We start from the raw sequence: 27,234 nt of genomic DNA on the forward strand, positions 1-27,234 counted from the left end.
GCACAGGGGGAGGGGAGGGGGTACATTTATAAATTATAATTATAGAGGAAGGAAAACGGAAAGATGATACATGTGATAGAGTAAGAAAAAATTAATAAAAAAAAAAAGGGGGAGCCAGGGTGCAAGCGGAGAGGGTGTTCAGGGAGTGTTCAGAGGGCATTTGTGGCTGAGCGCCAGTCTCGGCTGCGGAGAGACTTGTAGGCGCCTTCCTTGAACGCCTGCACTCCCTTCTGCGTGGGAAGGTTGCGTTTTTGCCTGGGAACTAAGAAACTGAACATGCACGTTTTCTGATTCATGGGGAATCATACTATGATGCAAACCCGTAGTCATACTGAATGATCTGCCCTCTGTATACATGATTGTAGAGATCACGTGATAATGCCATCATATGACATCACCGTGTCACGACTCACGTGCGTGTGTGGTGTAGTACGGAGCAGCATCACAAGCATGCAAGCACTTGATTGACACTCCATAAAACTCCTATCCAATGACGTCATCTGCATAACCTTTGTGGCCCACAAAAAAGGTCCATCGAACTAGCAAGAAGGGACTATTCAGTCTACAATACACTGCATTGTCAGCTCTAGCGTAGGATTTCAAACCAACCGGGTACACGTGTCCCTGGCACAACTCTTCCAACCGGGTCAAAGCCGGGTCAGAGCCGGGTTCGATCAAGTGCGGCTACTGCATGTGCATCAGTCTATCATCAGGGAGTTGTAAGTACTTTTACGTTTACGTCTCCCTGATGTACATTGGATTCCCAACCGGGCCACCTGACCCGGTGTTCGTTTTCCTAACGAGTCCAAGCACTCCCCAGCCGGGTCGCTGACCCGTGGCTGACCCGTGGCTGACCCGTGGCTGACCCGTGGCTGACCCGTGGCTGACCCGTGGCTGACCCGTGGCTGACCCGTGGCTGACCCGTGGCTGACCCGGCTCTGGAGCAGACACTGCGTGACTGTACACAATGTCATGTTTTGGGGTGGGTTTGGGGTGAGTTTTGGGGTGGGTTTTGGAGTGAGTTTTGGGGTGGGTTTTGGGGTGGGTTTGGGGTGAGTTTTGGGGTGGGTTTTGGAGTGAGTTTTGGGGTGGGTTTTGGGGTGGGTTTGGGGTGAGTTTTGGGGTGGGTTTTGGGGTGAGTTCCCCATGCACATCCTCAGCACAATACATGTAGCTAGGTCAAATAGCATGCCTCAGTGGGCTGGGATGTTTGCGCTTGGAGATGATCGCAATCTTATCGTTCTCTCCAGCCTCAAACATCACCAGGCATGCGATGATCGAAGAGATGATCCGCTTCCAGGAGAGGTACATATGGCACTGGAAACACAAACATGAAGGAACTCCGTGATGAGGGCTCCACATAAATTAATTTGCACAACACAATAATTATAACATTCTTTCACTTGAATAATAACGAGTGCACGCAGTCCGGTAAACTCCGAATCCACTTTCAAGACAAGCAATTAGTTGGACAACGGACAGGCACATCGGGAGTAAGCAGGCAAGACCCAGACATCCCAGGCCAGTCATACAAATGTACTATCAAGTCTAAATGACCACTGTTCGGTAGATTTGTGACGACGTACATGTATGTGCCCGTCTTCAAGCTCTGTTTGTGTGCCACTACATGTAGATGCTTTAAAACGCATATCAACTGCATAGTTATCAAGGATGTACAACATATACTCGTAGAAAACTCTTCCGGTGAAATTAAGTTAGTGAATAAGAGACCGGGCTAGAAGAGATTCAACTTTGGTCTTCTCAGAGAACCAGGATGGTGTGTTCCTAGGGCAGATTTGGGAAGCGGAAGCATTCGGTCATCTCTTTGACTTTGACTTCTTCTTCGTAGCGTCCCACGCTGGAGAGGGGAGGTAATACCACAGAACATCGCGAACATAGTACCCTGCCCTATCATACAATCTCTCTTTTTGCTGTTTCTCTCCATTCTCGCTCTTCTACCAGCAGTGTTGTGCCCTGAACACCGCTAGAAATGTTGGAATATTACATCAAGCCCGGCGGAACTGGTCCGGTTGGTCAGGCCATGGCCGGAACAATGTTTTGGTCACCAATGTGTGTTTAGTGCTGCGGCGGCATGGCCAGACCAAGCAAACACTGCTTCCGCCGGTCATGTACAGTCATGCAGATCACATCTTCCCTGAATCTGTGAGGCAGGAGGGCAGGGTTGACACATCTGTCAATGATGTCAGACTAAGTTTAGTCTGCCTCCTGCAGCTTTGAGAGAGCTCTCCACGGAGATATCCGCTGCCAAAGAATACCAAAGAATCACAATGAATGCTAGATATATGGAGAGCTGGAATGCAAACCCACATAACTGCATCTTATCTGTTTTCGGATTATGGCCAAACAAGGATTATGGCCAAACAAGGATTATGGCCAAACAAGGATTATGGCCAAACAAGGATTATGGCCAAACAAGATTCATCTTATGTGTGGTTTGTATCTGAATCTATATCTGGTCAGTGGATGCCAGTTCTGGAATGGTTCTTGTCAGTTTATTAACATGAGATTTAGCCTGGTGGTGCCCTTTAGAGTACAGTAAGACCTCGCTTAACCACACACATCCGTTTCCACAAAATAACCAGATAGGCGAGGGAATCGGATAATCGAACACCGGTTATGTTAGATGCATCACGTATGCTCTAAATCTGTAACCAGCTCTTTTCTTCCGGATGGCAAGGGATCCGGATAAAAGAGGATCGGATAAGCGAGGTCTGACTGTACACGGAGCTGAAAATCTGATTTTCTCATATTCGGCACGTACAAGGCTTTGCATCTCAGCTCTTCATACCACAAATAGCACAGGGATTTTACCTTTTATGGAATTGTAGAGTGGAAAGTTGCCAGAGGAGATGATTTCCGATGTACTACTTGAGCTTAACCGCTGAGCCTGAAGTGAGCAACAGCCATACATAGATGGTCAGCAGAACTCTGCACAGCACCTACTGTGACAAACGAAGAAAACCCGGCCTACACCATACCAAAGGCATCAGGAACTCTATTGGCCAGCCTGGGACCTTTGTGTAACCCTCAGGAATATCAAATTTATGAACAAACCTGCGAGCATGCTGAACAGTCCCCTCCCAGCTCCTCCCCCCCCCCCCCCACCCCAACCCTCCCGACACATATCACACATGTAGCGACAAAGTCACATACAGTGCCATACCGATACAGTGACGTACCATCAACTGCATCTGACCGCCGGCAAGGACTCGACTGTCCAACGGTGGTAGTGTGATCGTACTGATACTGGTCATGGAGGACGAAGCAGAGGCTGCCACAGTTGCTGCAAGACCAGATGCCGCATCTACTCTCCTGGACAATAGCAACAGAACAAACACAATGCAAAAAATACAGCAAAAGTTATAATATTATGACGGGCAGGCCTCAAGTGTGATGACGTCAGAAGTCAATAGATGATGACTCCTGAGCCAAATTAGATCCAATGTGACCATAGAAAAGTACAGTGTTGGGTTGGGAGGCCACTCAGCTCAGGCCACAGGGTGTTTCTTGTTTCGTGTTTTTTACAAGATAGCCACAAACCATCATGGTGCAAACGCCGGCAAAAACGCACAGAGATGCACATAGCGATGGCAGCCGAAGCAGTGGAGGCCTGGCAAGAGCAGCTAAACCGACGTGTTAAGCAGTTCTCGGTTCCAGCAGCGGGCCCCCGGGCAGTCCCCACCAGTGTGTGCGTCACCCTACTGCGAAGGAAAATGCCCAAGCGTGTGTGGATCAATATACTGCAAAGCGGGGAAATCAAGCGAATAGGGAGTTAGCTGCATGCTGGAACACCCCATCTCCATTCGACAATCATCTTACCCAAACATGCCACCTGGCGCTGGCCTAGCAACACTCACAACCTTCTTCTTCCGCTGCCGCTGGGGAAACTCCTTCCATCTGGACGAGAAGAGCACAACATCAGAAACACCAGCGGTTCAAGTAGAAACATGCACAGATCAGATGAATTGCCATGTTGCAATACTGTACCCTGATGAATTGCCATGTTGCAATACTGTACCCTGAGTGGTTACTGCATACAATGCTGCAGGGACACTCTGCAAGATAATTTTCCCGCTTCCCATCGGTCCTTACGTCGCATCCCGTTGCGCCCCGTCGAATGTGAACTAGGCTTTACCCAAGAGAGTCCAGTGTCATTAGGTTTTTACCCAAGTGGGATTTACCACTATAAATATAGAATACAGCAACATACAACATACAACAACAGAATTTCTTAAGTTTGATCCGTTTCCAAGGTAACATGTGACACAATGTAAGCGCTTAGTTTGTGCAGTATACAGTCAACTTTGTGTGCAACGACACTCGGCTGGGCATCAGGAAAGTGCCCTTATACCCGAAGTCTCATTACACGTGTTACAGGTAGAATGGACTTTGCTCTGGGCATGGAAATTCTGTCGTTATTGGCGAATTGTCGTTATATCCGCAGTCGTTATTATTATTTATTTATTTTATTTATTATTACACCTTCCAGTGGCTAAAGATGAATCAGTGCCAATATTGATGAGGAGGGGGCGTTTGCCAGCCATGGCGTAGAGAGAAAGTATAAGAAGTGTGGTGGTGCACCAATACATGTACCATGGTAAGTAACAGAGGAAAGGGAGCAGTACAGCCGACGTGAGACGACCGAGACTAAACAGGTACTGTATAAGCAGAAATATTCGTCTGGAATTTAATTTCGTCTTTTTCGTCCAAGGAGATTTTGGACTAAATTAAATGTAGGACGAATATCGATTTGTCCAGCTTTTCTATACACTCGTATGATCCATGGACGAAATTTTCAACCGGACGAACTCCTTTGCTTTGGAGTTGGACGAAATTATTGACCGACGAAATTTTCTGCCTCTACAGTATTAGCGAAGTTGACTATACATGGTGGTGGATTGGGCATGCATACTAAAGGCAGAAATTTTCCGTGGTGTAATATTTTCGGTATTCTCCAAAACGGGCGGTTCGGTGGAGGGAAATTTTCGGTAAAACCCGTTTTCCAGGTAAGTGTACTAGTACTACATGTATACAGTACCGGTAGTAACGAAATTTTCGGTGTGTTTTACTTTCGGTAAAAATTGTCGGCACCGAAGTTATCGAAAATAAAACACCACCGAAAATTTCTGCTTTTACGGTACTATACCAATAAACACAAGTACAATGACCAGAGCTTTGGCCGTAGTAGCAGTAAGCAAAATACAGTGAAACAAACTAGCAAACTAGTAACTTACTGATACTGCACTTGTTCCTTGGCTTGTCCCTTGCCTTGTCTCTTTAGCCGGCCCTGGAAGCGCATGGCACGCTGTCGCATTAGGTCCACAGTGGCTGTGTCGCTGAATCCCCTGATACAGCACAGCACAGAGTGGGAGTTGGAGAAAGAACACAAGATCATTCAGGAGGGACGGGCTCAATTGCAGTAGGGCAAACAGAACCGCCGGAAGCGGTTTTCGACTGGTCCGGTAGTTTCAGTGCCTTTCATACTTTGTGTATGATATGGTGGGTATACATGCCCTCCATGCTATCAAGAGTCCATAACACCAAGAGTGTGTAACTGGGGTCTGGCTGCTGTAGGCCCACTGCGCGGCGGAATTCCAACATTACGTCTTGCCGCTGAGGCACAGCTGTAGAAACCTCCTCATTCCGCGGTGCTGGGAACCAGGGAGTAGTGCAAGCGCAACGAACAAGTACGTCATTTTTGACGTTATGTTGGAATTCCGCAGCGCGGATCCCCAAGTACAGAGTTGCACACTCTTGGGGATATGAACTCTTGATAGTAGTACATATGTGTTGATGGCCGGTGATAAACACCTGACCATCCAGACTGGTCCTGGCGGCCCTGCGCCGACACACCATGCAGTGATACGCGAGGGATTTCGAAAGAGCACGATCAAAACATTGTTTCAATTTCATGGTACCAGGCTTTGTCATGTCCCTCAATTACAACACTCAACACAACGATGTGATCATGTATAACTTATTTCCGTACCCACAAAATGCCACAAGGCCGGGTGCACAATCCAAGTGACTTGTGGAGCATGGGAATTCCCCAATGGAAGTGAGTGCGAACACATAACTGTGTGAGCTACTGTAAGCCAACTAAAATTCGGCGCATATTTCTTTTCGCCTATTTTCGGCCTGGTCATGTTCGAACATGACCAGGCCGAAATTTTGTTTTGCAAGTTTCAGTGTGACAGTGTATACAGGCAGCAGCAGTACAGGGCGAAAACGTGGTGCGGCCGAAGTGTGTTTTTAGCCCTGGGAGGCCGAAATTTGAACGGACTGAAAATTTATAGACTGACATTACTTACTTATAAGTATGAACATTACTGTACAATGTAAGTCGGGAGAGGAGGGGGGGGGGAGTGGGAGGGGGGGGGGGGGGAGTGGGGGGGGGGGGCGGGGGGATAAGTTCAGTTTTGGGTGCCCGGCGTTGCCACCCTGCAAAACGCTGGCCACCGCACACTGCCACTGTTGGTCGTTGAGCGGGACGTCGCACTCCCACCTCGATCGCGTGACGATCCTGGCCAATTCGGGATGACTAGCAGGTATGGTATTATAAATTTCAAAACTTGATAACTATACAAGACAAAGAGGTCTCTCAGAGACTTGCGATAGTGAGCCGGGTGTGCTTTTAGTATTCCTAGTTGCAATAAAGCTAGTGCCTAGTGGATGTGGCGGTGAATGGTTAGTGACGTACCGGTGACCCTACACTTCATGCTGGGGTATAACGACTTGATAGCACCCGCCACCCCAAAACTCACCAATCCTTGGCGACTTTCTCTGCATGTTCGCTGCGTTTAGTCTTAGTAGCGGATGCAGCGTCACTGGTGTTGGCCAGTCCCATTACGTTGGCCTGCTGTGCGGGGACATTGCCTCGAATGCCTTGCCCTGTTTGAGCAGTGTTACCATTGCTGACTGCGCTTGCAGTGGAGGCTTTGTGCTGGGTCACATGGGTGCGATGCTCACCCGGCGAGTCTTGTACCGTGACCTGGGTAGGTGATGTAATCGGAGGAAGGGTGACGGCTTGTCTGGACGTGTGAGCTTGGCTTGGGACCGATTGCTTTTCTTTGGCTTTCGGAGTCGGCAACGCCTCTCGTCTGGAGCAAATACCAAACCAAACATGCATATACACACATGCGCGCACACGTGCACACACGTGCACACACACACACACATACACACACAAACACACACAAACACATACACACACACACACAAACAAACACACATACACAAACAAACAAACACATACACAAAACACACACACACACACATACTCGCACTACTGTAATACGCAGCAACACAAATTCTGTTGGTCCTTAGAATGTTCATCTTGTCACAAACGATCCGCACTGAGATCAAAACTCTCCAGAATACTGGTTTTCAAAACCAATGTGCTAATGCACAAGTTTTGTGCAAACGCCGCAGTGTTCGAACACGTCCAGGAAAATGAAAACAGGAAAAGATTGACTGTGCCCCGACCTCCCCTCTCTCATTTCATTAACCTAAACCAACCGAGGACAAGAAGGGTTGCCGGCTTACAGGGGAAGAGGCGTCAGGGCTTCTAGCTCACGAGCGTCAAAGTCAAACTTGAGTGAATCCTGCAAAGGCAGAGGACAAATGCACAAACACACTCTGAGCTTAGAGTCATACCAACTGCAGGCACTGAGAACTGCGTGAATCTGAATCTGTGCATGATTTTTCCCAATCTAGTGGAAAACTCTATTCCCGACACAGGGACCTTCAAGTGGGATAGCCACTCAAGTATATAAGCAGTGTTGACACCTGTATGATACCAGTTCGATTATGACATTCTTGATCTAGGCCGCACCTGCGTGTTATAGTGTAGTGATCAATTTTCAACAGTTTCCTCAGACACTAAAATGCTACAACGTTTAGAAGAAGGACCCATTTCAGGTTCCCCTTAGTACACACGTCGTGTTTCCAATCTATGCAAGGAGTTCTAGCTTCCATCGGAGCCATGAATCCAAGCTACTTCCAAGCGTCCGTTGACGGTATGTGACCTTAGCTCCAGGTTTTCTCCACACCTTGAGAACATGTTCAGTCACATGCATGTGTTGACAGATTGCTGGACAAATTCCAGGGCACATTGGTCCGAGATTCTGGAATGCAAGCATTACAAATTTAAAAAAATCATGTCAGGGCCACTCACGTCGCCCATTTTATAGAATTCAGAATGCAGTCACAATACAGGACAGGCAGAAGGATTTTTTGATTGGTCCACTCATACCCTAGCCTTCCATACCTTGTCACGGTATGGCGTGGAGGGTATGATCTCTGAGCAGTAAAAACACGCTGGCGGCCAAAAGGTTGGTCCAGCTATGGCCAGTTAAACCGGACGTCAGGCGAAATAGCACGTCATAGTACATTCGAGATCAGCGGGAAGAAGATGACGACGTCCACTAATTTAGTATCTGTGCACACGATTCTGCTGTGTGTGTTACTCTGTGTGTCAGCTATGGCATCATCGCCTGTGGTTCCATGCCTAGCATGTACGTCTGAACCATCCTACAAAGTTTGAATGACGTAGGTTGAGCGATCGCTCCGCGAAACATACTTTTTGAAATTCTCTTCATAGTATATCTTCCACCATTGAAATTTCGAATTTCTTCGAATTTTTTGCTGAGAGGGGTGGCTTGCAACCTCGATATGGCTTGTTCCCGGCATGCTTTGGAGCCATCGCCTGTTGAAACAGTGGCGGGAAGCTGCCCTGCAACTGTTCCAGCAGGAAATTAATCGATCCGAGAAAGCGCGAGTCCGCGAATCTCGGTTGAATATTGAGTATTTCAAGCCTTTTCACGACGAAGATGGAGTTCTTTTTGGAGATGGACGTCGCGACAAAAGACATGGTGTCCGACTTCTGGCGTCTGGTGAAGCCAGGGATCATTTGTCCAGTCAGGTCGGCAGCCTAACCGTCGGTAAGCTTGTGTTTGGATCCCGTTCTGCTCGATGTGGTAGATCACAAACAATTTGATATCGCACAAATTGATCTCAGCATCAAGCGTACGGTATTTTATATTCAGAAAATCCCAAAGTGTCTCTGTGTGGCCGTCCTATGCCACGAGAAACTCCAATCAGGCTCCTATGTCCTCTGCCTTCATGATTGAATGTCCACTTCGTTTGAACAACGAACACAACAATCGAGGACGGCTTTGCAATGAAAAATACAGCTATACTAGAGCTGAAAAAAAGAAGAAAAAACGGGCTCAGGATGAGACTCGAGTACACGCATACTCTCCCAGCAGGTGAAACGCAAATTTTTGTGAAAAATGCGTGACGCCGACTGACCAGTAATTTCGCCTGACGGAACAGTTCCACCGGGCCTGGAATACAGAACATTGACTAATCTCACCTCATCATAATCAAAGTCAATAAGATCGATGTCCTGATCATAATCAAAATCGTCCTCATCGTCTTCACCATCCTGTCCAGCCACTCCGCTGGGTATTATCTGCGCGGCACACAGCGCTCTGTAGAGGCGTGTGCGCAGTAGATATCCACGCACCAACGCCTGGCAAGAGAACACCGGAGTAGGTACAAGTATGCACACCAATCACGATGTATACATATGCACAAGAGCATAATCACAACCTGGCACATGTACACACACAAACACACACACACACACACACACACACACACACACACACACACACACACACACACACACACATATACCAACTCGGAAACACACATTCACATATAAATGTACACACATGCACGCAAGCAGGCGCGCGCACACACACACACACACACACACACACATACACACACGAGCACTTGCCTAACTGAACAACAAATCTCAAACCTCAGTCAACATAATCAATCCATTCCAGTCTGCAACAACAAAGCCATCATAGGCTAACATTTCTCAACAAAATTGCCATAAACACAGTGCCAAGACGAACAGATATGCAGTAAGGTTAGACACCCTGAACATTCCCGTATGCCCTGCCTACTGCAATTCATAGGTAGCTCTCAGTGGAAATGAGGGCATAGATTTTGGTACGAAGAGAATTTTCATTTCTCTACCGTGGTTGTGCTTATTTGCAAGGTCGTACTGTACTGCCGGGCGCCGAAGAACGGATCGCCGAAAAACGACCAGGCTAGATGTTCACCAAGCACAGCATATCAATGTATACACGGTGACTCAACCGTGCATGGACTGTAACACATGAAAATAAGAACGGTCTAGGCTAGGAGGCTGACCCCCCCCCCCCCCCCCCCCGTAGTTCTTCGGCGACCGACAGCACTGTGAGGAGCTACATTATGACTCACTTGAAGCATGGTGGCTGCTTGATTTTCTCTGCAAAGGCGCAGCTCCAGTTGTCGCTTCTCTTCTACTTGTCTCTTGAGCCGCTCCTGTCTCTCTTTCTCTTCCTGTCGACGTTTGCACTCTTCTTCGGCCTGTCGACGTCGTTCTTCTTCCTCTCGCAGTCGCTTCAGCTCAAGTTGATCGGCCACTCGCTGTCTCTCGGCCTCCTCGGCTTGTTTCTTCCTCTCTTCTTCCTGTCGGCGTTGCCGTGTCTCTGCTTCAATCCTCTCCCTCTCACGCTTCTCTTCAGCTTCCTTCGCCAGCCGCTGTCTTTCAGCTTCCTGCGCCATGCGCCGCTTTTCCATTTCAAGTCTTTGTCTCTCTCTTTCAAGGTCAAGACGATGGATTTCTTCAGCGATGCGTTTCTCTTCCTCTATCTTACGTTGCCGTTCGGCCTCCTTTTCTGCTGCAATCCGCAGCCGCTCTTCTTCTTCTTCTTCCTTGCGCCGCCTTTCTTGTTCCTCTTGCTGCCTCTTCTGTTCAGCACGACGTTGCCTTTCCGCCTCTTCTCGCTTCCGTCTCTCCTCTTCCAACTGTTTCTGTCGTTCTTGCTCTGCTTGTCGTTGTCTCTCCTGCTCGGCTGCTAGTCTCTGCTGCTCTTCCAGGATGCGTTGCTCCTCCGCCCTGCGCTCCTCTTCGACACGTCGCCTTGCCAAGTTATCCTGGATCACTGGTCTCCATTGCTTGCGACACCTGTGCGGTTAAGAACCACAGACAGGCATGCACACATGTGCCCATCCACGCATGCACACACATACACAACACACACCCAGAAACACACACACATACACACACACAAACACACACGCATACGCACACATACACAACACACACCCAGAAACACACACACACATGAACCGTCAGGCGAAATAGGACGCCATAGTACATTTGAGATCAGCGGGAAGAAGATAACGACGTCCACTAATTTAGTATCTGTGCACACGAATCTGCTGTGTGTGTGTGACTCTGTGTGTCAGCTATGACATCAACTCCTGTGGTTCCATGCCTAGCATGTACGTCTGAACCATCCTGTAAAGTTTGAATGACGTAGGTTGAGCGATCGCTCCGTGAAACATACTTTTTGAAATTCTCTTCATAGTATATTTTCCACCATTGAAATTTCGAATTTCTTGCTGAGAGGGGTGGCTTGCAACCTCGATATGGCTTGTTCCAGGCATGCTTTGGAGCCATCCCCTGTTGAAGTAGTGGCGGGGATCTGCCCTGCAACTGCTACAACAAAAAATGATTCGATCTGAGAAAGGGTGAGACCGCGAATCTCTGTTGAATATTGAGTATTTCAAGCCTTTTCGAGACGAAGATGGAGTTCTTTTTGGAGTTGGACGTCGCGGCAAAGGACATGGTGTCCAACTTCTGGCGTCTGGTGAAGCCAGGAATCATTTGTTCAGTCAGGTCGGCAGCCTAACCGTCGGTAAGCTTGTGTTTGGATCCAGTTCTGCTTGATGTGGTAGATCACAAACAATTTGATATCGCACAAATTGATCTCAGCATCGTGCGTATGGTATTTTATATTCAGAAAATCCCAAAGTGTCTCTGTGTGGCCGTCCCATGCCACGAGAAACTCCAATCAGGCTCCTTTCCAACGAACACAATAATCGAGGACGGCTTTGCAATGAAAAATACAGATATACTGGAGCTGAAAAAAGAAGAAAAAAACGTGCTCAGGATGAGACTCGAGTACACGCATACTCTCCCAGCAGGTGAAATGCAAATTTTTGTGAAAAATGCGTGTCGCCGACTGACCAGTAATTTCGCCTGACGACACACAAACACACACAATATTGAGCAGTGTTGGGATACACATTACAAAGTATCAATACATGCATTACACAGAAACGTTCGGTACACACACACACACACACACACACACACACACACACGCACGCACGCACCCACCCACACACACACACACTGTCCAGTGAAGGCACAAGCAGTTTAAAACAGCTTACCTATAACCTCTGTAGTAAGCCTGTAATCGAATGCAACTGGCTTCACGACGCCTTGCCTCGCAGTCTCTTAGCATGGCCTGGAATATGATAGTACAATGTAGACATGAACGGATTATCATGCACACACACACACACACACACACACACACACACGTACACACACACGTACACACACACACACACGGACACATACACATACGTGCACACACACGGCGCATGCACGTACCGAAACACACACACACCAACACATGCCCACGTCCACACGCACGAACATACGCCCACAAGTTAGCTCCAACACACTGCTCTCTGCACGGGGAGCACTGACGAGCAAAGTGAGAGGCTATGGATGGAGAGATCAAAGGGGTCGGTCAGATAGTCACTGCCAAAGCAACAGTCCCAGGAACAGAGACTGAGAGCCCATAGGAGCTGGAAACAGAATTGGCCAGAATTATTTACTTTGCAACAGTAAATGAGTGGTGTGAAAGTGGAGGGGGATGGGTGAACAAATGGGAAACTGTCCAACGCATAGCGTGATCAGACACAAATTAGAACAAAACAGAGAATCAGTACATTGGCATGAAAAGGCCATGAAACTGCAAGTTTTCTTGTGCCATCATGTCTGGTCGGCATGGCTGCCGTGACGTACACAAGACAAACTCCCGACCAAGAAGTATACTGCAAAGTGACATACCAGCAACTGCTCACTCTCTTCTCTTTCTCTATCCAGCTCTGCCTGCACTTGGAGAAACCGCTCCCTATCCTGAAAGTATCCCAGCAAAGACAATAAAACCACGTTCCAGATAATTCAAAGGAAAACAATTGGAGGCGTATCCAATTTCAAAAGAAGTGTCAGCACCAACCCAATCCACACAGTCATTTGGCTTTACTTGACTGTGCGGGTTGAGTTGGTGCAGATACTACTTGCGAAAACGTTCCAGATAGATAACTTTAAGGGGAAGTTAAGGCAAAAATTGAAATTTCACCAGTTGTAGTCTTCGGGGTGCTGAGTCGAATGGTCGTGGTCCGAGGAAGCTGAGACGCTCCCTTCCTACTTGAATCCCAATCGAACTCGCGCACTTCCACCGAAACTAGGTGACTGCGCCCTACTAGATGGGGATTTGTATGCAAAATGTCACTAAAAGCGCCATTTCGTTCTTATAAAAGCACGGATGACCGCGATTGGCCCATATGTTGTAGTCTTTAGGACGCTGGGTCGACTGGTTTTGGTCCGAAAAGGCTGCGATGCAGTGTTCCTCCTATATTCCCAATTGAACATGGTTGAACAAGCGGTCACGTGCTCCTGCGTACGCCAGTCACCTGGTCACCGTGCCTGCAGGGTACAACTTACTAGCCTGTTTGACCTTTTTTGGGTGCAGTCCTGTCACTCGAGTTGAACTCGAGTTGAACCTTGGTGTGAAAGTTGTCGCCTGCTGGTGTGGTGACCAGGTGATTTGGGCACCCAGGAGCACGTGACCGCTTGTTCAACCATGTTCGATTGGGAATAAAGGAGGAACGCTGCATCGCAGCCTTTTCGGACCAAAACCAGTCGACTCAGCGTCCAAAAGACTACAACATATGGGCCAATCGCGGTCATCCGTGTTTTATAAGAACGAAATGGCGCTTTTAGTGACATTTTGCATAAAAATCCCTATCTAGTAGGGCGCAGTCACCCAGTTTCGGTGGAAGTGCGCGAGTTCGATTGGAATTCAAGTAGGAAGGGAGCGTCTCAGCTTTCTCGGACCAAGACCATTCGACTCAGCACCCCGAAGACTACAACTGGTGAAATTTTAATTTTTGCCTTAACTTCCCCTTTAAACACGAGACCGGGTCGTGATTTACGAACAACCCATACATACCTTTCCTGTGACGACGAACAATTGGCGTATTATGAGTGATGGTCATAGACCCACTAAGGGATGCAAGGGTCTAAGGACATGCATGGTGAATACTGCCACTGAATAGATAACCCAGCGCGGAGCAATTATCATTGGTGCACGAACGGTAATGCCGTCTTTCCCGGGGTGCATAATCTCAATGTGGGTTGAAATGGTGTCTAAGACTGCAGGTCTTGAGAAGGTCTTATCGCTTACTGTAGTAGTCACTCATGAGTCATGGAACATTCTGTATCGTGCAGAGCAGTACAAAAGTACTGGATCAATCGTTTTCTATGTTCTCAAGATCATACTGATCAAATCAGATGGTCTTATGTCCAATTTAGATAGAATACAGGCCCAGTCGCATGGCCTACCTCTTCAGCTAGCAAGTCCTGCTCATGCTCAGCAGCACCCGGTGTTTGATGGTCAACAGTTGGCAAGTTGAGCTGCCGTTCCATCTCTTCCAGCTGAAGTTGAAGCACAGAGTTAACAAACGGACACTGCGATACACTCGACAGTCTCTGTCACTCAATGGACATGTAACTTGTTTATCACAAGCCCTTGAACTGACAATGCACAACTTTAAAAATGGGAACTCGAATTTTTTTCAGAACCTGACTTCAAGCTGAGCAAACACTGACCTTGAACAATTTACTATGAGATAATCAGACTGAATGTGCAGTGCGAGTAGAAGCACTGCTGACTAGGGTTGGTATGCAGCTTTATCCTTGCACCACACGGGCAATGTGATGTACAACACCAATACTCTACGTGTACGCTTCCAAAACACCAATACGGCCGCTGCACAGGACGCACCTCCTTATCACGCTGCTTCAGCTGCATTTCAAACGCAAGCAGCTCCGACGGAGGCGAGGGTGATGATGGTATTGACTCCGCTGGTTCTTGCCCGCCTGCTTCAGCACTACAGCAACCGTGGCCACCCTCCCCGACATGATCCGCGGCCTGATGTGGTGCTTTGCGGGTGCCACCTTCCTCGCAGTCATCTGAGCACGTTGTATCAGCATCTTGATTTTGATCTTGACAGGCGATGGTTGTATTGCCCCCGGCTGTTTTCAGTTCAGGAGCTATGAAAAGTAGGGAGGGAGGAGGGAGGCAACAAGAAAAAGGGGATGAGACAACAACAGTGAAGAGTATCAGAGACAATTATAGCAATAAAAACTGCTTTATGGCAGTTTTCTAAAAAAAGTTATTGTGTTCTAGTCCATGGACCCCGTCTAAAAAGTAAGAAATTACCGAAATGTGATAGCTGAAAATTAAAATTTCACACAAAACCTCACAATAATCACAACACTTGAAATGCTGCTTTCAACTTTAACTTGTACTGCACCAACAATTGGCAACATGCATGCATAGGAGAAAGGATCACGAGGGGAAAAGGTCTTCTACATGTAGCTTTTAATTCTGTGTGTGATTATTGTGAGGTTTTGTGTGAAATTTTAATTTTCAGCTATCACATTTCGGTAATTTCTTACTTTTTAGACGGGGTCCATGGACTAGAACACAATAACTTTTTTTAGAAAACTGCCATAAAGCAGTTTTTATTGCTATAATTTCTTTTGTTTTTTCTGGCACCAATCAATGGAATGCCCTACATGTACAGTATATCAATATGTAAATGATGGCCTTCACATCATATCAAGAGGTTTATGTACTCTTGATCATATCAATACCGTATTATACGCATTGATATGCAAGCCTTTTCTTGCAGAAAATGGCACTAGGATAATGCATGTTCTTCTGTTGGGGAACATGTGAGCAGTGGTGGTTATACTTTTTTAGACGCAGGTCATTCTGTGCATGTTGCTGTTGCAGAATTTCATGACTCTGTCATAAATTTGTCTTGCCTTTCAGATATTTCAGATTTCCCCACCCTCTATCAGATTTATTTGAGAAATGTAGCCATGCGCCAGGTGCGTGTCGCAGATGTTTTTGTTGATTCTGTGTTTATAATGGTTTATAATCATGGGTTATCGTGATAAGGTCATCCAGCATCATATTGCACTGAAATCGTTATCCTGTTGATGTCAATACAACTTTTGGAAGTAGTTCAATGACTTCAAACTGTTAGTCCCCGATTTTCTGAAACAACACAGCAAAGGAGGAACAATAAACATCTATTAAAATGTAAACAAATACATTGTTGAGTCCGACACCTCGTTCCAACAACTACACTGATCCTGAGGATAAAAGGGTCAAGGCTATGGTTGGAGGTACTGATACTGAGAGATAAACAAGGCACTCCATGATAATAAAAGCTTACACATCTTTTGGTGAGTATGAATGATATCCAGTTGAACCTCTTTAGGACGAACACCAAGGGACCAATGGTATTTATGCTGTGAGTTTGTCTTAACTTATTTTATAACCAGTGAATACAATTATTTCTCCAATAGACACACGAATAGATTTCTTCTACAGCGAAAGATTCTAAGCCACACCGACTCATTGACTCGTCTCGTATATGAAACAAAAGAGTCACTAGAGAGGTTCTGCAAAACGAAAATGCGTACAAACTTTCGCTCTACATCATGAAGTGCGAAACTTCGCACGAACTTTCGCAACTGTGGAAGCGAAACTTGCAGGGAACGCGAAATGAACTGTCGTAGGAAATTTCGTGAGATCGGGTCATGGCGTACGTGCACTTGGCCCGCACAAACTATGAAAATGTGCAGAACGCAAAGTTCGTGCAAAAATTCGTACACACTTTCGCAAGGACTGTGGCGAAACTTCGTTCGAATTTTCGTTTTGCAGAACCTCTCTACTGAACCTTTCTTCAGCAACATGACGGCAACTGAAACAGCAACAGAGAAAGTACGATACATGTACTGCAAATTCTTGCAAGTACTACAGGTACTAGAAACAGATTGCAGATCGTAATTCTTGCTTTGGCGGCACGAAACTTTATTTGGGGCAGTGCAATCTCGGCGGTACTCACAAATCAAACAGCCCAGACTCGAGTAAACAAATCCAATCCTACAAGTACGAGATTTTCATGAGACGAGACTGCACCCATTGGCTTGTTTCGTATGAAGCAAACAAGTTACTGAACCTCTCCACAATGGAGATTTTCCCTGATATGCGAATTTATTTGGCAAACTCGGTCAATGAGTCCTTGAACCTTTCCCTCCAGATTGGGAACTGCCAACGATAGTATGCCACTGACCAGTGCCTTACTTGTAACGTACTAATGTGCAATGAATATGAGTATTTCGACAACACATCTAACATAAGCCTTGCCGTCAAGAAGGTGAACTCGCGTTCTTCGCACACTGTAGGCAAGGGCAAAGAGATAAAAATGGATCTAAATCCGAATAAAATCAGCACACGTTTCCGTAAATGAAAGGGTGAGCATAAGCAAATGAGTCGAAGGAAACTGGTCAACTCAGAGATCACCTGTCATTGAGTATTCCGTAAAAGGAGGCCTCGGCAGCGGAAAAGCTAAATTTAGAAAGGAGATCCTGTCAGCTTTTCCATTATTTATTGCATTCCGCCCAAAATCAGCACACTTTTCGTAAATGAAAGAGTCAACACGAGCAAATGAATCAAAGGGAACTGGTCAACTCACCTGTCATTGAGTAATATTCCGCGAAAGGAGGTCTCAGCAGCGCCGAAACGAAATAAGTCAGGCCAGGAGACGAAATATCCGAAACAGCTCATGCAAGAAGCAGTTCCAAAGAAGGAAGTTCCTCGTGCATGCACATCCGAAAAGGCAACAACAAAAAGTCTACAATGCACACGCATGCGGCCAGCCGGCCGCGCGATGGTACGAGGAGCCATGGAGTAGCTCCCTGGTCCAGGACCAGGTACCGGTACCGAGCATCTTACGTAGAAACTTACGTAGCTACGTAGACAACGTGTCTGAATAGCGGTGTCGTTAGGTAGCGCCATGTGAACACAATAATAGAAAAGCTGACAGGATCGCTTTTCTAAATAATGCACGCAAAAGAAGAGAATGGTGTTGGCGAGAGAGAGAGAGAGAGAGAGAGAGAGAGAGAGAGAGAGAGAGAGAGAGAGAGAGAGAGAGAGAGAGAGAGAGAGAGAGAGAGAGAGAGAGAGAGAGAGGAGAGAGAGAGAGAGAGAGAGAGAGAGAGAGCGAGAGAGAGAGAGCGAGCGAGAGAGCGAGCGAGAGAGCGAGCGAGAGAGCGAGCGAGAGAGCGAGCGAGAGAGCGAGGGCGAGAGAGAGAGAGAGAGAGAGAGAGAGAGAGAGAGAGAGAGAGAGAGAGAGAGAGAGAGAGAGAGAGAGAGAGAGAGAGCGCATGTGTGTATGTGTGTGTGTGCGCGTGCGCGTGTGTGTGCGAGTTTAAGAGAGAGAGAAAGAGAGAGAGAGAGAGAGAGAGAGAGAGAGAGAGAGAGAGAGAGAGAGACGGAGAAAACAACCCATTGTATTTCAGCCAGGAGAACAGTGTGGCGTGATAACACATGAGTTTTTTTCACTGTCTGCGAGACCAGCATCTGGCTCTAATCCTTTCCTAAGACATCTGCTAAGTCCGCAACACCACTTCAGGTCACTGATATAGTCCTGCATGCACATAGCCTTCGTATCAAGAATACTCCCATGTACACACAGTACTGTTGGCTGCCGAAGAACTGGGGGTCAGCCGAGTAGCCTAGACCAGTCCTATTTTCAGGTACTACAGTCAGACCTCGCTTATCCGGTCCTCGTTTATCCGGCTCCCTCGCCATCCGGTAGAACATCGTTGGTCACCAATTTTGAGCATATGCCATGCGCACATACAGTATGTGTGTTCGATTATCCGAGTCCCTCGTCTATCCGGATATTTGCTTTCTGGAAAACGGACGTGTGCGGTTAAGCGAGGTCTGACTGTACTACCGTCACCAGTTGAGCCACGGTGTATACACTGGTATACTGTGCTCGGTAAAAAATTAGGGTGCTCGTTCTTCGGCCCCCCGCCTCTGCTGTACTGTATCCCTTGTATAGACAGCACAATCTAGCCTTCCACCTGCTGTTTGCTCCACTTCCTCATTGTCCATATTCCGTCATGATACCAGTATCTTAGACTGGTTAGGGTATTGTAAAACCGTAAAGTCTAACGAGTCACAAAGTCTAACGTTTTAACGACCAATGTTTTTCGTTATTTGAAGAAACGTTATCGCGAGATGTCTGTGTAAAGATGTGCATACGGATGGGTGGCCAGGTAGCCATCGTTAAACTTTCTGCACGTTATCATGCCAACATTACAAAAAACGTTGAACTTTCCGGGTTTACAGTACCCCGTCAGAAGGCAAACCGCATGTGGGGCCCAAGTAAAACATGAATTATTAATAAAGGTGGTGACAGTCAATTTTTTCTTCAGACTTTTCCCGTTTGTGTCTTTCCCTCAAACTAGTCAAAATTATTAATAATAATCACAAATCAGACATATCAGTACCTGATGGAGTCGCCAATGAGGATGACGGTGTTGGGTCCGTGCATTGGTCCAGAAACTCCACGTACTCGTCCAGCCGCTCGTTTTGTTCTGCAAAACGCGTCTCCAGCAGCTGTAGATATGCTGCAGTGTCGGTGCTATTCGCTGCCTGCATGGATAGTACATAGAGTACAGTAACAAACCTTACAAAACATATAACGCATTACCAGTAACAAATCCGTTGATCACCAAACTGCAGAGAGTGCATATGGTGTCCTGTAGCACATTTGCGATATATAGGGTGTCCCGCGCCCCCCCCCCCCCCCCGTTGATCCGCCCCTGCCCTATGTGTCTTCTCTATGATATATGCAGGCCTGCCGTCACGAGCATACATATTGCTGAGGGCATTATTCCTAACTCAGGTGCATAGCTCGCACGGGGCACGGGGATCACGTGCACCCCCTAAAATTTGGACATAATGACCGTGAATGACATGCACCAGCCATCCTACACATATGCGGCCGCGCACCCCTCCTAAAAAGGAGACCCGCTGTATGCCCCTGCGACTTTACCGGCTGTATACTCACTTGACGGTATGCTATGCGAGTATGCTGAGCTACATGTACGCTAAGTGACACTTGTACATGTAATATCAAGGAACTACTGCAGATACAGTCAACTTGGCTTTGAACCACACACGGCGGGGCATCAAAAAGGTGTCCTTATTCGCGAAGTGTCGTTATACCCGAAGTCTCATTACAGTATTTATTACAGTGGGATGGGACTTTGCTCTGGGCATGGAAATTCTGTCGTTATTCGCGAATAGTCGCTATATGCGCAGTTGACTGTACTCGTATTCCAGTCAAGCAACACTGTACCGTCTGGTCCAAATATCTGTCCTATAGATGCCTGCTTAGTCCATCAACCTACATCCCATTTCAAGGTAGATCCTCGGTGTGGGTCTGAGTTTTTTGTTTTGGTTGTTGACTTACGTATTGAAAAACCTTGTTTTGAATTGAAGTCTTGCTAAACAAATCGAAATTATCCCACCCTCACATCGGCTTTTTGACACGACTTTACTGCACTCAAATTCTCAAAACCCATACATAGGAGAACATCTCAACCCATAATAATAATAATAATTACTTCTGAATGGGTACTTCTAGCGTCCTTCTCGTCATCATTTTCCCGATCGCTAGCGGTGTCCGAGGCACTCCTCGCTGGTCGTGGGATTTCATTCAGCACGTCGGCGTCTCCTTGGATCGACAGGAGAAGCTGCTCCTCACTGACGCCGTCCAGGGCTTCTAGTTCCGCAGCAAGTGCTTCATCCAGCCAGTTTTCATCCATCTCACAATGATGCTGCTGATATTATTATGTCGCGAGTCCCAATCCGTCTGTCTCATCAATCAGCTGCTTCCATTCACCCTCGGCTTGAAGTCAGCCCGAACCTCGACTGGCACACCATTGCTACACAAGGCGAGAATGAGACTGCCCCATTCGAGATCAAGGGCAACACGAACAACAATGTGTCGACTTCATTCTTTTTGCCAAAGAGGAACAACAAAATTTTAGTCAACAACCACAAAGACTAGTACATGTACTGCAATGACGAATAGTGACTCGTGACGTCTCAGACAGTCCAGTCCTTTTGAATCCACGACTTTTTGGCGGTGATTCGAGAGCAGTGCACTAGACTACACAGAATAATACTAGATCCGTGTAGTGCACTAGTACTAGTACTACTGTACTAGTGCCGTAGTGGTAGATCTACGAAAGTACGAGTATCGACCTACTCGATCGCCTGGAACTGTGGAAGTGGAACCTCTCGATCTCTGTTTACTCGATCGTAGAAATGGTACATCTGGTACATCTGGTAGACTGACATACTACTACCGGTAGTATTACTACTATACTAGTAACTAGGTCTAGGTAACCGTGGGTAACAGTGACAACATGCAGTGTCACCATGGTCACTGTAGACTGTATGTAGTGTATGACACTACATAAATCATTGTACTTTTTTTTAATTTGTAGTGTTGACTGTTGCCGTGTTGGCAGTCACCAGGGAGTCGTCAAATATAGACATGAACACGAAACTCACAAAAATACTCACGAAAATAACCTACAAGTAAGTGCTAAAGCCCGATTTGTGTAAGCAAAAAGAACATGTTTTAGCACTTAGGTTATTTTCGTGAGTTTGCACCCCGTGTTCATGAGTTGTTTCTGCCCTGTTCATGCCCATTTGTCACACTTACTCTTTATCTTAGTTCTCACTTTTTGTAATACTTACCACAAGTTACCCGTCATGTGTCACACTTCTTTGGATTTTTAACCTTTGTTTTTCCCTTGATCACTTTAGTTCCGTATTTCCACTGATGATCGGAGCTTGAAAATCGATTTTGGAAACACACAAAACCAAACCTTGAACAAATTGTCATGTTGCGTGGTGATGTCTGCGGCATTCATACTTTTCATAGCTACATTGTATTATTAAATTTTTTATTTTAGTATTTTTTTCGGCAACGCAGATGATGATGATGATGATGATGATGATGATGATGATGTTGTAGCCATGAGTTCGACCCCAATAGCTCACAGCGGGAGCTTCTGTCTCTGCCAACGAGATGTGGTGGTCTTGCTGTACCGATTCTGCCTTCCCTGGCGCCTGTGGAGTATGCGGCCTCAACAAAGATCACTGAGCCGTTCGTGCGCCTGATTGTACCGCCAGATACATTAACGCCTCCAGAAGAGGCACCTGCTGCTCCATACCAGTCCTCCACACAGCCTCTGACCGTTGCGGGCGCGGAACAGCCTCACAACGTTCGGGGCCATTCTCCCGGGTTGATTTTATCGTCATCTCTACCCGATGATTTCCGCCTACATCCTGTACCACGGCCGGGGATCACTACTAGCCTGGATGGCGCAGCCGGAGGCTCGGGCGCAGATGTTACCCTTGATGCCATCGGGGATGTTCGGCAGCGGGCACGTCAGTCACGTCAGCAGCGGCAAAAGAAACAGGATGAAAGAGTGGCACAGTTGCGCCCCATGCTACCGCCGGCGCAACAGCTTTTGTTGGAAACGGCTGGTGAGAAGGGTGTTTCAAATTGGTTATCCTCCATGCCGTCTTTCATAACGCCCAGTTCAATCCTGAACAAATCGGATTTTCGTGATGCTGTTTGTATTCGATATGGTTTGTCATTGGAGGGAGTGTCCAGTTCCTGTATTTGTGGGCAAGACATGACAATAGATCATGCCATGAGTTGCCCGGCGGGTGGTTACCCAATTGCAAGACATAACGAGATCCGGGACATTCTGTCAGAAGCTATTCGGGAAATACTACCAGATGTGGAGAAGGAGCCTCTTCTCAAGCCGTTCGAAGGAGAAACACTACCACATCGAACTGCGAACCGGTCTTTGGAGGCGCGTCTGGATATCAGGGCGCGGGGCTTCTGGACCCGGCAGCAGGATGCCTTTTTTGATGTACGGGTAACACACCCGAAGGCAAGCCTGCTGTCGCGTACAGACGTCCTGCGTCAGCTGAAGACCCATGAACAGGCCAAAAAGAGAGAATATTGTGCCCGTGTAAATATTGTAGAGAGAGCATCATTTACACCGTTAGTTTTTTCAACTTCAGGCATGTGTGGGCCAGAGGGGTCTCGTTTTTTGAAAAATTTGGTATCGCTTGTTGTTGAGAAAAATCCTGAGTTACATTATTCTGTAGTCATGGGACAACTTCGATCTGTATTGTCGCTGTGTTTGCTCCGCTGGTGTATTACCTGCATACGTGGTTCGCGGGCATCATACAAGCGCCAGCGCCACAGCTTTTTAACAAGCTGCCATACCCTTAGAGCACGTTGATGTGTACGGGTGTCTTATGTTTGTTCTTTTATTTTCCATTATGAGCCGGTCTTCTCCGATTGGTGGCCCCATGCCCCATGGGGACACTGGACAGTAGAACGGAAAGCGCGTTCGTGGGGATACTGGATAGTGCAGCAAACTTTCCAGAAGTTGACCTATGAAGGTGCCAAATTCACAGTCTGTGTACAATACGCCCCTCAACATACCTGTAGTCCTGGGTTTCGCACCGGGTATGCCTATGCTCCATTTTTCTCATTTAGGAAACTTCACTTCTCCGGCAATTCCAAACTCCAAAAAAGGTCTCTTCAGTCTTCACTGCCTTTTTGGAGTTTGGAGTTGAGAAGTGAAGTCTCCCAAATGTGTAAGTGGCTGCGTTGGAGTTTGCGGACAATTAGAATAGTTCCATTCTCTCAATGCAATTTTTTGGAAATAACAGCCATAATGACATCGTGTGGTTTGAAGAAGTGGAAAGCTGAGCGATTGCGATGTTCCGCACCATCTTTGCCGGGCCAAGTTTTGGTAATAAAAAGACGGTCAGAACCGAATCCGAAGAACGCAAGGCAACAATACGGAGGTTTAGCATCACGAATTTCGCGTTCGAGTTCGCGAACATTTTTCAGTTCGCGAACTGGATTGCGAACCTTCGGATTTTTCGTTCGGAAAAGTAGTCGAAACACGAATCGCGGTTTCTTGTCAGGACAGTCATAAAATTAATAAATAATTACTACGCTGTACTGTCAACGTCACGCATGTGTGTTTGCTAATCCTTCTCATAACGCGAATTCCGTCACTGAGTTCGACGTTCCTTGGAGTGCGAACACAAACCCGAATTTCGTCTTACTAAACCCTCGTTATACCAGTACTAATGCCTATTGCCAGTATTGGTACTAGTACTAGTCAGTAGAGCCCATAATTATGTATCTAATATTGACTGAGTACGAGGTCAATATAGGAAATAAAAGCCGAGTAAAAGACCGAGGCGAAAGACCGAGGCGAAGCCGAGGTCTTTTACGAGGTCTTTTATTTTCTATACTGACCAAGTACGAAGTCAATATTAGATTTATCACGACTAGCCAAAGCCTGTGTTCAATCGCTAAAAAGGAGTCAAATATAAGCGGTATTTTAGGGTGGTATGGTCAGTAATCTGAAGTACAATGGGGGGGGGGGGCACCCTGCAGAAGTACTTCGAAATTTAGAGCCCAAATCAGACACACTGAGCCTCTCTTACGGGCAAAATTAACACAATGGAGCCAAGATCAGTGCATTTTCTTATTTTACGGTTGCCTGGGGACAAAATACACATGGTTTGCATTATACCGTTTACGCTAAATCCAACAGTACTCGTACCTAGCACCCAAAATACCGTCGGTTTAGCATCGTTTCGACGATGGAAAGCTTTGTTTAGCGGGAGAATGAAACAGTAAGATTTCAACTAGGGTGGCGTGACAAGACGATCGTTGGCTCAGAAGTCAGAAACCGAAATGCTAATCATGTCTTGAAACTCACAACAAACGGTACAGGCGGACGGTCTAAGTTAGCATAAATGGTAAAATGCTAACCTTGTCTAATATTGGGACGGTCGAAAACTTAGTTACCGAAGCATGTCCGACACCCCTGCAGCGCACGTTCGCATGCAGATTGCTGAGTACTGCCGTACATAGATCGCCAAACAACAAGATAAAATTCTTCAATCAAAGCATGCTCAGGCAGGGTTCTAGCCGGGTCAAAGTAGTAAGGGAGGTGGGGGGCAGGGAAAATAGTGACCCCCTAATCCATCTTTAAAAATAACTGTCCTGCAATGCGAAATGCAACGTACGGGGCGAACACCTGACTTCACCCCAGACAAATGTGCCTTTAAGAACCCTCTAGTACTGACTGGTTTTCGTTGAATGGCATGAAAAAGCACAAAAATCAGAAAACGAGTAGGGGGCAGCAATTTTTCATAGGGGAGGGCGCTGCGCCCCATCCCTCTCGCTAGAACCCTGCACTGTGCAATGAATTTTGTAGCCTTCGAGTGTCCTAAAGTTCGCGTCCATCTCATCAGAAGAACCAGGGACTAGTCACATTTTGTTTATACACACCGGTATGTTACTATTCTGTATTCCTGCATGGACATAGTTACTTTCCAGAGCACACACAGACTTTTCCACACGAATAGCTGCACCGTACTGATGGAAACAGACTTCGTTTGCTATAACTGAGATATTGGAAATATGATAAAGGATAGTGATAAATCAGCTGCAATCGTATACGCTCACAGGAAACACCAGGTTAGTCACCACGCACTAATACCACGCACTAATACCGCGCTTTGACCACCATGTTGAGCCACTTCCCAAATATATTTCCTTGGAAAAACTCGACTAAAATTCAAGTAGATAAATAGGAGAGCAAGAGGTTGCAATGAGGCAGTATTGTATAGTCCAGGCAAGGGGAGATATGATTTCTGTAAAATAAAACTATATGGAAAAAGGCTTGGGGAAGTCTATGAGAAATAGGTCAAGATCGGATAGGCATGAGGTGCTGTACCTGGTCTCATCGAAGTAAACTAAGCACGCACTTGAACATGCATAAGCATGCATGAGCACACACACACACACATACACACACACACACACACACACACACACACCATATATCATACCATATACGCTCGTCGTAAGAGAAGCACGCAAATCAGAAAAATGCACTGGACACACACATACACACGCACAAATCCTGTCAGCAAAACACTGCAGCATCAACACATTTTCTAGTGCAGCATCGCCAAGCTCTCCATATCAATGCCGTCTCGCTCAAAGCGCGACACCTTGGCCAACACCTCAGCCAGGGCTAGGTCATCCATGTCGTTAGCTTGATACATGGACACTCCGTCAATGGACGCCTGCTTACGCATGCCTCCTGCCAGCTGCACTCCGTTGAACTTGACGCGTACGGACTCGCGCATGGTCCTACGTGTCAGAGTGTCCGGAACCCACGTAGCAAAGATGACCTTGTTGCGCTTTCCGCCGTTAGTTGTCGTGTACGGTAGGTTGACGATAGCCCAGCGGATGTCCTGATTCAGCCCGACAAAGTGAGCCAGCAGCTTTGCCCACAGTCCACCATCACCATTGTTCTCCTCCCAGTCGATGCTGGTCTCCGGCACGATCTCCGACTCGTCCTCCGTCAGGCGGAACACGGTGGCAAAGTGTTTGGCGTTCGTCACCGCCTTCATGCTCGTCCACACGTCATCGTGCACCACTGGGTCCTTCTGCAACTCCACGGCTGTGACACGTGCACCGTTCTTGTTCTCCATACTGACCGAGATATTATAGTTTTATTTTTTGTTGGAACTAGGAAGCAGGATTTTTCTACCAAATCAACACTATTTCAATGATGCTGTGAAAACTAGTGAAATACAGGCTCTCGGTAGTATACCACTGAATGAATTGAAATTGAAGATTAATTGGGCGGTAGTCCAAGCGATTAGTTTACAAGTTAGTTCTTGCTTGGCTATCTGACTTGAATCTTCTCTTCTTTCTTTTCTGCTGCGTCTCTGACTGGAAGCATTGCTCTGTGCGAGCTTATATCGTGCCGGTGCGTTCGCTGACGCGATACATCGTGTCGTAATCCAGGTCGTTTTAATTACGCGCTTCTGCCCACGCGCGCGCTGCCACAATTCTAACACGACCATATTGGGCCAGGTCGATGGCCCACAACGTATCAGTTTTGCTGCTCTGGCAAAGCTCACATCAATAAGAGAGAACAGAACAATAGCGCGTCCGCATCACCTTCCGAGAACTATCGTC

General features: G+C 46.9%; 2 protein-coding genes across 2 annotated transcripts; both read right to left on the reverse strand.

Moving 5' to 3' along the window:
• Window positions 1–1,348: 1,348 nt before the first annotated feature.
• On the reverse strand, window positions 1,349–21,169 carry LOC135828162 (caldesmon-like). The gene is made up of 15 exons (XM_065340611.1): window positions 20,735–21,169; window positions 19,613–19,757; window positions 15,018–15,286; window positions 14,576–14,668; window positions 13,019–13,087; window positions 12,328–12,404; window positions 10,324–11,053; window positions 9,398–9,556; window positions 7,567–7,625; window positions 6,786–7,121; window positions 5,256–5,366; window positions 3,841–3,918; window positions 3,201–3,333; window positions 2,833–2,908; window positions 1,349–1,858 (listed from the first exon to the last, which is right to left on the reverse strand). The coding sequence occupies exons 1-15, from the start codon at window positions 20,933–20,935 to the stop codon at window positions 1,818–1,820; spliced, it is 2,577 nt and encodes an 858-aa protein (XP_065196683.1). The 5' UTR covers window positions 20,936–21,169; the 3' UTR covers window positions 1,349–1,817.
• Window positions 21,170–26,198: 5,029 nt separating this feature from the next.
• Window positions 26,199–26,741, reverse strand: LOC135828050 (uncharacterized). Its single transcript, XM_065340485.1, has one exon. It carries the CDS (start codon window positions 26,739–26,741, stop codon window positions 26,199–26,201), a length of 543 nt encoding a protein of 180 aa, XP_065196557.1.
• Between the last annotated feature and the right edge of the window lie 493 nt (window positions 26,742–27,234).

This window comes from Sycon ciliatum, chromosome 12, assembly GCF_964019385.1.
Source record: "Sycon ciliatum chromosome 12, ocSycCili1.1, whole genome shotgun sequence".
NCBI lineage: Eukaryota > Metazoa > Porifera > Calcarea > Leucosolenida > Sycettidae > Sycon > Sycon ciliatum.

Excerpts from the sequence above, each read along its gene's own strand:
- LOC135828162 (XM_065340611.1), bottom strand. The coding sequence starts at position 20,935 with ATGGATGAAAACTGGCTGGATGAAGCACTTGCTGCGGAACTAGAAGCC. Across the intron at positions 19,758-20,734 it reads CTAGAAGTACCCATTCAGAA|GCAGCGAATAGCACCGACAC; the intron begins GTAATTATTATT and ends CTATCCATGCAG. Across the intron at positions 3,919-5,255 it reads AAGGAACAAGTGCAGTATCA|ATGGAAGGAGTTTCCCCAGC; the intron begins GTAAGTTACTAG and ends CTTCTCGTCCAG.
- LOC135828050 (XM_065340485.1), bottom strand. The coding sequence starts at position 26,741 with ATGGAGAACAAGAACGGTGCACGTGTCACAGCCGTGGAGTTGCAGAAG.